General features: G+C 33.8%; 1 protein-coding gene across 2 annotated transcripts in view; it reads right to left on the bottom strand.

Annotated features, from left to right (window-relative positions):
• The window catches only part of LOC148167726 (uncharacterized), a 36,145-nt gene that overhangs the window by 2,457 nt on the left and 22,186 nt on the right, over positions 1-11,502 (bottom strand). For both annotated transcript variants that reach the window (XM_088045257.1, XM_088045258.1), the window contains exons 6-7: positions 9,182-9,809; positions 4,286-4,924 (exon numbers count right to left, since the gene is read on the bottom strand). In XM_088045257.1, the coding sequence (XP_087901383.1) occupies positions 4,286-4,924; positions 9,182-9,809 (1,267 nt within the window). The remainder of the gene's footprint in view (positions 1-4,285; positions 4,925-9,181; positions 9,810-11,502) is intronic.

Raw genomic sequence — 11,502 nt, 5'->3', positions numbered from 1 at the left:
CGATCTATTAATTAAAACTGAGATTTATATATCTATTACAGGTATTTAACTTATCCCTTTCAAATCCTGCTGATTTCTAAAATTACTCCTTTGTAAATGGGTAAATTATCTGCTGGAAAAATGACAAATAGTATCCGACTTTTCCTTCAGATTCTGTCGGTGGACTCTTTCTTCTTCAGATTTATTTATTTATCCAGAAGAAACTTTCTTTAGCTTCCTGTTTCGAATTCTTCCTTTAAATTCTTTCTTTAAACACTTATTTTAGTCCACTCTTCAGTTACTTTTGGATTCCCAGTTTTGCCTTTAGATTCATTATTTAGAATCTTTCTATATTCTCGTTTCTGACATTCGTTCTTGGAATTCCTTTTGTTAAATTTTATTTACTTAATCCTATCTTTAATTTCTTAATTCTTACTCTCATTATTCATTCTATCTTTACATCGTTTTATCGGGTACTTTTCTGAAAATTTTTATCTTGTTCACATTTAGATATTTTTTAATGTTTCCTAGATTTTTGGTTCAGAATTCAATTTTTTTCTTTTTTGGTACGATTTAGTCTTCATCGTTTTATCAGATTTTTTAATTCTGTCAAGGCTTATTTTTCTTTTCTATTTTATGACCGATTATTCGGATTGTTTACTCAGATTCGTTTTTAGTCCATTTGCGTATCCTCATTCCTCAATTTTTGTTTTTTTTTCACACTTTTGACATCCATTTTTTTTTCATTCGGTAGTTTATTTAGATTCTTTCTATTTTTGTATTATTTTATGACAGTCTGTTTTTACACTTTTCTGACAATTTAGGGCGACAAGGTTGGCATCATTGTTTCCCCAGGATTTGACATTTCTCAATTTTCACATGAAAATTATACCCCTAAATCCAATTCACGTAACACCGGCATTGCAACATTTGCAACAAGAACAAATTACACTATAAACATTTTAGAACTTTTAGAATTTTGATGATTTCGTGCAGATTTCTGCTGTTTTCTTGCAATTCAGCTAAACAACGATTTTTCGCTGATTTTCGCCGTTTTCTGGCTTGGATTTGGAAAGAAGAGTTCAAAATCTACAAAATCAATTTTTTTTATTAAGATTCAACGGCTGAATTGCAAGAAAACAGCAGAATTCTGCACGAAATCATCAAAATTCTTAGAGAAATCCGCATATTTCGATGCAAAACGACGATTTCTCGTTGATTTTCGCCGTTTTCTAGCTTGAATTTGCAAAGAAGAGCTCGAAATCTACAAAACCACCCATTTTTATCAAGATTCAACAGCTGAATTGCAAGAAAACAGCAGAAATCTGCATGAAATCATCAAAATTCTTAGAGAAATCCGTTTATTTCGATGCAAAACGACGATTTCTCGCTGATTTTCGCCGTTTTATATCTTGAATTTGCAAAGAAGAGCTCGAAATCTACAAAACCACCAATTTTTATCAAGATTCAACGGCTGAATTGCAAGAAAACAGCAGAAATCTGCACGAAATCATCAAATTTTTTAGAGAAATCCGCTTATTTCGATGCAAAACGACGATTTCTCGTTGATTTTCGCCGTTTTCTAGCTTGGATTTGCAAAGAAGAGCTCGAAATCTACAAAACCACCAATTTTTATCAAGATTCAACGGCTGAATTGCAAGAAAACAGCAGAAATCTGCACGAAATCATCAAAATTCTTAGAGAAATCCGTTTATTTCGATGCGAAACGACGATTTCTCGCTGATTTTCGCCGTTTTCTAGCTTGGATTTGCAAAGAAGAGCTCGAAATCTACAAAACCACCAATTTTTATCAAGATTCAACGGCTGAATTGCAAGAAAATAGCAGAAATCTGCACGAAATCATCAAAATTCTTAAAGAAATCCGTTTATTTCGATGCAAAACGACGATTTCTCGTTGATTTTCGCCGTTTTCTAGCTTGGATTTGCAAAGAAGAGCTCGAAATCTACAAAACCACCAATTTTTATCAAGATTCAACGGCTGAATTGCAAGAAAATAGCAGAAATCTGCACGAAATCATCAAAATTCTTAGAGAAATCCGTTTATTTCGATGCAAAACGACGATTTCTCGCTGATTTTCGCCGTTTTCTAGCTTGGATTTGCAAAGAAGAGCTCGAAATCTACAAAACCACCAATTTTTATCAAGATTCAACGGCTGAATTGCAAGAAAATAGCAGAAATCTGCACGAAATCATCAAAATTCTTAGAGAAATCCGTTTATTTCGATGCAAAACGACGATTTCTCGCTGATTTTCGCCGTTTTCTAGCTTGGATTTGCAAAGAAGAGCTCGAAATCTACAAAACCACCAATTTTTATCAAGATTCAACGGCTGAATTGCAAGAAAATAGCAGAAATCTGCACGAAATCATCAAAATTCTTAGAGAAATCCGTTTATTTCGATGCGAAACGACGATTTCTCGTTGATTTTCGCCGTTTTCTAGCTTGGATTTGCAAAGAAGAGCGCGAAATCTACAAAACCACCAATTTTTATCAAGATTCAACGGCTGAATTGCAAGAAAACAGCAGAAATCTGCACGAAATCATCAAAATTCTTAGAGAAATTCGTTTATTTCGATGCAAAACGACGATTTCTCGCTGATTTTCGCCGTTTTCTAGCTTGAATTTGCAAAGAAGAGCTCGAAATCTACAAAACCATCAATTTTTATCAAGATTCAACGGCTGAATTGCAAGAAAACAGCAGAAATCTGCACGATATCATCAAAATTCTTAGAGAAATCCGCTTATTTCGATGCAAAACGACGATTTCTCGCTGATTTTCGCCGTTTTCTAGCTTGGATTTGCAAAGAAGAGCTCGAAATCTACAAAATTGCCAATTTTTATCAAGATTCAACGGCTGAATTGCAAGAAAACAGCAGAAATCTGCACGAAATCATCAAAATTCTTAGAGAAATCCGCTTATTTCGATGCAAAACGACGATTTCTCGTTGATTTTCGCCGTTTTCTAGCTTGGATTTGCAAAGAAGAGCTCGAAATCTACAAAACCACCAATTTTTATCAAGATTCAACGGCTGAATTGCAAGAAAACAGCAGAAATCTGCACGAAATCATCAAACTTTTCGCCGTCTTCTAGCTTGGATTTGCAAAGAAGAGCTTGAAATCTACAAAACCACTAATTTTTATCAAGATTCAACGGTTGAATTGCAAGAAAACAACAGAAGTCTGCACGAAATCATCAAAATTCTTAGAGAAATCCGCTTGTTTTGATGTTAAACGACGATTTTTCGCTGATTTTCGCCGTTTTCTAGCTTGGATTTGCAAAGAAGAGCTCGAAATCTACAAAACCACCAATTTTTATCAAGATTCAACAGCTGAATTGCAAGAAAACAGCAGAATTCGTTCGTGTTGCAAATGTTGCACTAGCGATGATTCGTAAATTTTGAGGTACAAAAGACGATCGTGAAAGTTCTGTCAATGTAATGTGTCGAAAATTAGTTTGTTTGTTACAGTTTACGAAGATAATGATGCACGTTGGTTGCAAAACGTCAAAATACTCAAAAATGCTTAATTCTCAAAACATAAAAATCAAATTACCTTAGATTTTTGGTGAATCAGAATGTACTTGACGATCTGTATACATCGAATTCGAATTCTCTATGGGACTGTACTTTGAAGTTTGTTGTTAATGTCAAAAAATGTAAAAAAAAAAATATTTGAGGTTACCTAAAGGAAATTTTGAGAATCGATGTAAAAATTATTATCAACTTCTTTATTTTTTCCCGCACAAAATAAAATTCTATAGTTCGTACAGGAAGAGATTGAATGACAGAAAAGTCACTAAATTTACGCGCGAAATTTAAAATAGCAAAATAAGCCCACTTACTGTCGACCCTGTTCGCGTAGGAATTTAGTGTTTTTAGTGTATTTTGTAGCATAATTTGCTGCCAACCTATATGTCAACTGTCAAAATCTCTCACCGGATATACTAAATTCAAAATTGAAACTTTGAAATTGAACTTTTGACATTAAAAATATCAACTGCCCATTTATATACTTCTCTTGCCAACTGTCACGTTGGGAGGTTTTGTTTTCGCCAACTTTTGTAACTTTTACGTTTTGAGAATGGATTTTAACATTGACACAAAGCAATTTTCTTGCCAAGATTTATAGGCGAACATCATCTTCAAATTTTCAAGTTTAATTCATCAAGCTTTCAACCTTAAATAAAGAAATATCTTTCAAAGTGGATATTTACATTTTCGTGTTATTTTTTAAGAAAGAAGAAAAAGTACATTGAAAGAAAATAAAACGAGAAACTGTGCACTCACCAGATCAGAATTCTTCTTGAAAGTCTTCTCGCAAAAACTGCAAGGATGAATGTTCCCCCCCGTCGTCTTTCCTTCCTTGTGACTTTGCACATGCTTCGCCAGCGTCTTCTTATTGGTAAACAATTTGTTACACTTCCCACAACTCAACAATTTCTTCGCCTCTTTCTCACACTCCTTCGGCGCTTCATCCACGCTCAACACCGGCACCTCGTTCAAATTAATATCAGGCAGATTCAAATTATCACAATTGTTGCTTTCAAACTCAGGACCTAGACTCAGAAGTAGATTTAACTCAGACTGAGAATAATAGGGTATAGATCCTGTTAACGCGGCGTCAGTTTCCTTCTTTCCGAGTTTCGACTTGTCTTGATCGGACAAGATTTCGTTGTTATAAATGAAGTTGTTGGTGATGGGATCGATGTTAAATGTAGTGTTGTCTTGTAAGTCTGGTAAAGAGTTGAACAACATGGCGTCGGGGTTCTGGGAGTACAAATTGTCGCTTAGTTGGAGATCGTCGCAGTTGATGAAAATTGTCTGGATTTGATTCGAGTCCGGGGTGAGGTTTTTATCGGAGTTGGTGATGATCTGGATGGAGTTTGGCGTTACTTCGTAGAGTTGCTGGTCGATGATCGATGGCTCCTGGAAAGAAAGAGGTGGAATTAAGAATTAAAATTTTTTTTATAGGATGTTCAAACACCTTGCAGAAGAACTATGAATGTTGAAGAAAAAATTCATGAAAAAGTTAGACTTATTAAAAATTTGAGAGAGTATCTAGAATATTTAAGCAGAACCAAGAATGTAAGGAAGATCCTAAAACAAAATTAGAATGTAGTGAAACTAGAGGGAATATAAAATTAATTCAAGAATCATTAGAAACTGTACAACTAAAAAAATCTAAAACGAAATTGGAAATTAATTGAAAATAAAATTAAATCCAGAACCTGGGGGTATTTATAATAAGAAAAATCTAAAGAATATCTAAAGAGAATTTAAACATTATCCAAAAAGATGATGAAAAGAGAATCTATAAAATTTAAAACAAACATAGAATTTAACGAATCTGAGCAAAATTATAAGGGAATTTAGATATAAAAACAAGAGAAAAAGAATCTAAAGAAAATTTAATGAATCTAAAAATAGAGTCGCTAGAAACTCCAGAATTTTTCGTTAGGGTTAATAAGTCTAAAGAGAAATGAATTAATTAATTAAAAAAATTAACAGAAAGAGAAATTGAGGGAAATCTTACAGTATAACAGGGAATGCAGAGCAAATCTAGAGAATCCGAAATGAATCTAGGAACTCTAGAATCCTAGAAGAATTTTAAAATTCTAGAGAGAGAATTTGGAATTTTATAATTACATAATTAATTCTTTTATAAAAAAGTGTTCAATGTTTTCTAATATAATTTTCGTCTTTTCAATTCTTAGTTTTAATAAAAGATTTAGATGGTTTAAAAATGGATTGTATTTTCTTTATTTTCAAGTAATCGACCTTTTGTAATCCCTATATCAACCTAATTTCTTTCAAAATAATCAATAATTTATTTAAGTTTTGACACTAAACACGCGCGTAATGAAAAAATTTCGAGCTCTTCTTTGCGAATTCAAGCCAGAAAACAGCGAGAAATCGTCGTTTAGCATCGAAATAAGCGGATTTCTCTAAGAATTTTGTTGATTTCGTGCAGATTTCAGCCGTTTTTTTCACGATTCAGCCGTTGAATCTTGATAAAAACTGGTGGTTGTGAAGATTTCGAGCTCTTCTTTGGGAATCCAAGCCAGAAAACGGCGAGAATCAGTGAAAAATCGTCGTTTAGCATCGAAATAAGCGGATTTCTCTAAGAATTTTGATGATTTCGTGCAGATTTCAGCCGTTTTCTCGCGATTCAGCCGTCGAATCTTGATAAAAATTGGTGGTTTTGTGAATTTCGAGCTATTCTTTGCGAATTCAAGCCAGAAAACAGCGAGAAATCGTCGTTTAGCATCGTAATAAGCAGATTTTTCTAAGAATTTTGGTGTTCTCCTGTATATTTCAGCTGTTTTCTTGCAATTCAGCCGTTGAATCTTCATAAAAATTGATGGTTTTGTAGATTCCAAGCTCTTCTTTGCGAATTCAAGCCAGAAAACGGCGAAAGTCAGCGAGAAATCGTCGTTTTACATCGAAATAAGCGGATTTCTCTAAGAAATCTGATGAATTCGTTCAGATTTCTGCTGTTTTCTTGCAATTCAGCCGTTGAATCTTGAAAAAACTGGCGATTTTGTAGATTTTGAGCTCTTCTTTGCGAATTCAAGCCAGAAAACAGCGAGAATCAGCGAGAAATCGTCGTTTACCATCGAAATAAGCGGATTTCTCTAAGAATTTTGTTGATTTCGTGCAGATTTCAGCCGTTTTTTTCACGATTCAGCCGTTGAATCTTGATAAAAACTGAAGATTTCGAGCTCTTCTTTGGGAATCCAAGCCAGAAAACGGCGAGAATCAGTGAAAAATCGTCGTTTAGCATCGAAATAAGCAGATTTCTCTAAGAATTTTGATGATTTCGTGCAGATTTCAGCCGTTTTCTCCCGATTCAGCCGTCGAATCTTGATAAAAATTGGTGGTTTTGTGAATTTCGAGCTCTTCTTTGCGAATTCAAGATAGAAAACAGCGAGAAATCGTCCTTTAGCATCGAAATAAGCGGATTTCTCCAAGAATTTTGGAGATCTCCGGTATATTTCAACCGTTTTCTCGCGATTCAGCCGTTGAATCTTGATAAAAACTGGTGGTTTAGTAGATTTCGAGCTCTTCTTTGCAAAATCAAGCCAGAAAACAGCGAGAAATCATCGTTTAGCATCGAAATAAGCGGATTTTTCTAAGAATTTTGGTGATCTCCTGTATATTTCAGCTGTTTTCTTGCAATTCAGCCGTTGAATCTTCATAAAAATTGATGGTTTTGTAGATTCCGAGTTCTTCTTTGGGAATTCAAGCCAGAAAACGGCGAAAATCAGCGAGAAATCGTCGTTTTGCATCGAAATAAGCGGATTTCTCTAAGAATTTTGTTGATTTCGTGTAGATTTCAGCCATTTTCTCGCAATTCAGCCGTCGAATCTTGATAAAAACTGGTGGTTTAGTAGATTTCGAGCTCTTCTTTGCAAAATCAAGCAAGAAAACACCGAGAAATCGTCGTTTGGCATCGAAATAAGCGGATTTCTCTAAGAATTTTGATGATTTCGTGCAGATTTCAGTCGTTTTGTCGCGATTTAGCCGTTGAATCTTGATAAAAACTGGTAATGTCAAAACGTAAACTCTTAAATTAACGTTTTTAGGCGACTTAAACTGAAAATGAAATTTTTAGGCCTCAAAAGCGGCCTAAAAGTGAGTTCTGGCCGCAAACATTTTCGGCCGATCTATGGTGGCGCCATCTATCCATAGTTTTGCATATTACGTCAAGATACCGATATTACCCCCAATTTTATAATTATTTGGGTAAAATCAAATCGCCAAACTGCTGTAAAGTGCAACAAAGACGTGTTGAATTATTGAAAATGAACATGGATAGCAGTGCTGCTGCAACAACATTAAAAAACACATTAAACCTAATTCATACAAATTGTGAAGCTACACGTGCTGAAACTGCAAATGTAAATAAGGAAAATATGAACTTTTTTGAAGGATTCATAAATATTTACAATTACTCAGTTGTTATAATTGATTAAATCAATAAATCATAAATAAAAATTAATTAACTTGTAAATTTAATGATGTCGCCTAAAAAATCTTGTGTGTAACACGGCCAAAAAGTGACATTTTGCCCTCGCCTTCTTTCTGGCCTCGGCTAGCGCCTCGGCCAAAAAAGAACCACTTTTTTCTCCAAACGTCCCAAAAAGCCATTATTTTTTAGTTGTTTTTAGACAGTAAAGTTGGCAATTTTGTAAGTAATAAAAAGCGCTTGTTGACATGGAAACACTTTTTTTTTAACTTTGAGGCTCTTTGAAACCAATATTTTTACAGTAAATGTCGTCAATGACAACTACATACATAGCCATCCATATTTATAGTTCAATTTGTGTTCAACTCATTGTCAGTCGTGGAACTGAATATTTCGTTTGGAGAAAAAGTACCACTTTTCTGCCGTATAATAAAATCTAGTATTTTTCTAATTACATTAAAGCTTCTTAAAGCAATTTAAGAAAATTGCATTATGAAAACTTTATTCTTATGTTCAAGCAATCAATTCAATAGTTTATTGTATTGTTAACTCAAGAGAAGACAAATTTGTGAACTTGACATCTCTAAACTCAATTTCTATAAAAACCGATTTTTGCAGTTAGGTCCTTTTGACATTAAACCCTCGAAAATAAGGATAATTCAAACAAAATTCGTTCTTAATCTGTGAATATATGTAGAAAATTTAAATAAAATTAAAAAAAAATGTATACTAATTTCCATACTATTTTAAAAATTGATCTTATTACCCAAAGTATTACCCAAAACAATTAAAAAGAAGCTCAAAGAGAACAAAGAACAAAGATTTACGAATATAAAATGTAAAAATCCAAATTTATGATTCTTCAAGCTTCCAAAAGAACCAAAGAAAATCGAGAAATAATCTAGGGAAAATGCAAAGTAAATCTAAAGGCAGAATCTAAAAATACTGTAGAGAACTTGTAGAGAGAATAAAAAAAATCCAATAAAGAAAATTTTAAATTAATCTGAAAAGAACGAATATAGAAAAAATTGTAATAATTTAAAGAACCTGAGAAGAGCAATTGAAGAAAATCTAGAGAGTCAAAGAGGAGATTCTGGGAACTTTAGAAATTTTCGTTTGGGTCAACAATTTTCCGGTAATTTGAAAAAAACCCAAAGGGAATCAAAGGTAAATCTGGAATCTAGCTGAAGAAAACCAACACTTCTGGAACTTACCGGCAGTTTGTCGTTATCCTGAGTTACCAACTGGAAGTTGTTTATTTCTATACCCTGAGTATTGTCCGTCAACAACACATCACTGACAGTCGGCACCACTTCTTCAGCGCGCGCGATTTCCTTCTTATGAATATTCATATGCTTCCGACACAACATCTCGCTCTTGAAACTCTTAGTACAATAAGGACACACGTACGGTTTCGTCGTATTATGACTAAGCGAATGTCTCTTGAGCAGCGACGACGTGGTGAACCTCTTCCCGCAGACTTTGCACCCGAAATTCCGCACTCCCGAGTGGTACAAAGAGTGTTCTTTCAACGCGTGTGCTGTAAAGTACGACTTGAAGCACTGCTCGCATTTGTACTTTCTTTCTCCGCTGTGGAGAAGCATGTGTCTTCGCAAATTCGTGACTTTGCTGAATTTGGCTTTGCAAAGGGAGCACTGGTGTTGTTTGGGGGTGGCAGTTTTCTGGGTCATGGGGAGTAAGCCGTCGGGGGTGTCCAAAAGGGGTTGCTTGAGGTGGACGTCGGCTTCACCGTGTGCTTGTTTGTCGTGGAGTCGCGCTTTTTGCAGGGAAGTGAACCATTTGTTGCAGTGGAGGCACTTGTGTTGCTTCTCGGTGTGCTTCCTGAAAGAAAGAAATGTGAGGGGAGCTTTCATTCGAGGGCGAATGCGCCATTAACGCTGTTATAATACGTATTAATACGTTTTGACATTTTTCTCATAAACTACAAAAGATGAGAATTTGAAATTTTGGGAACAAAAATGAGCGAATAAGACAAATCGAATGACAATATTCACGTATTCGTGACACTTGCGGTTAGCCGGAAGTAGTAGTCAACTTGCTTATTTAAAATGGAACACCCCATATACAGTTTAACAAACGCTCTAGTGCGGTTATGGCTTTGACTTTTTAAATCGTTTACAGCCACCTTATTGCAAACCCCCATAAACATAATAACGCTCAAATGGTTGGGTCTCATCTAATAAATATTTTTTCCCAGCTGGTCAGTCTTACAAAAGAACTCCTTACAGGTCTACATTTCGAGGTGATTTTGTTACTCAATTGACCCAAACTTATTCAAATTGAAGATAAACGCAATTATATTAATCGGGGATACTAAAGAAAAAAATACGTGTATTGGAACATTTGGAAATTTGTAAAGTTTATAAGTCTTGACTGTCTTATTAATAGTACCAATTTAGAAAAATTTAAACCAAAAAGGAGTATATTTAGAAATTTTTATTTGGACAACTGAAAATGTCAATTTTATCAACACTGTAATTTCGTTATTTTTAGTGCGACAGGAACAAAATTCATGCATGTTGGTTCTTTTGTTTGTTTTAGTAATATCACTAATTTGCAAAAATTTAGATCAAAAAGTCGAATTTTTACAAATTTTCGTTTTAAGACCAAAAAAATGCCACCAATTTTTTTTAATCCTGTAATTTCTTAGTTGTTTATGTGATTTTAACGTAATTTGTGGAGATTATCACTCTCGACTGTCTTATTAAGAGTGTCGAATTAGAAAAATTTAGATCGAAAAAGAGAATTTTTAGAAATTTTGATTTCGAGAAGTTTACGAAATATTTTTGTTTTTTGACCAAAAATTTTTAATGCCACTATAACCAAATTTGTGGAGTTTATAGGTCTTGACTGTCTTATTAAGAGTACCGATTTAGAAAAATTTAGATCAAAACGGAGAATATTTAGAAATTTTTATTTGGACAACTGTGAAAATGTCAATTTTCTTCAACACTGTAATTTCGTTATTTTTAGTGTGACAGGAACGAAATTTATGCATGTTTTTTCTTTGTTTGTTTTAGTAATATCACTAATTTGCAAAAATTTAGATCAAAAAGTCGAATTCGAAATTTTTGTGGTAAAATCAAAAAAATTCCACCACTTTTTTTTTAAATTTTGTAGTATCTTTATTTTTTATGCGATTTTAACGACATTTGAGGAAATTATCACTCTCGACTGTCTTTTTAAGATTGTTGAATTAGAAAAATTTAGACCGAAAAGGGAATTTTTAGAAATTTTGATTTCGAGAAGTCAAGAAAAATGTTTGTTTTTTGACCAAAAATTTTTAACGATCTGTAAGTTCTTCATTTTTAATGCCACTATAACCAAATTTGTGGAGTTTATAGATCTTGACTGTCTTATTAAGAGTACCGATTTAGAAAAATTTAGATCAAAACGGAGAATATTTAGAAATTTTTATTTGGACAACTGTGAAAATGTCAATTTTCTTCAACACTGTAATTTCGTTATTTTCAGTGCGACAGGAACAAAATTCATGCATGTTGGTTCTTTTGTT

This window comes from Gnatocerus cornutus, chromosome 9 (assembly GCF_029298725.1).
Source record: "Gnatocerus cornutus isolate USDA-ARS CGAHR chromosome 9, icGnaCorn1.1, whole genome shotgun sequence".
NCBI lineage: Eukaryota > Metazoa > Arthropoda > Insecta > Coleoptera > Tenebrionidae > Gnatocerus > Gnatocerus cornutus.
Note: the sequence above shows the minus strand (reverse complement) of the source record. Positions and strands in the feature narration are given on the sequence as shown.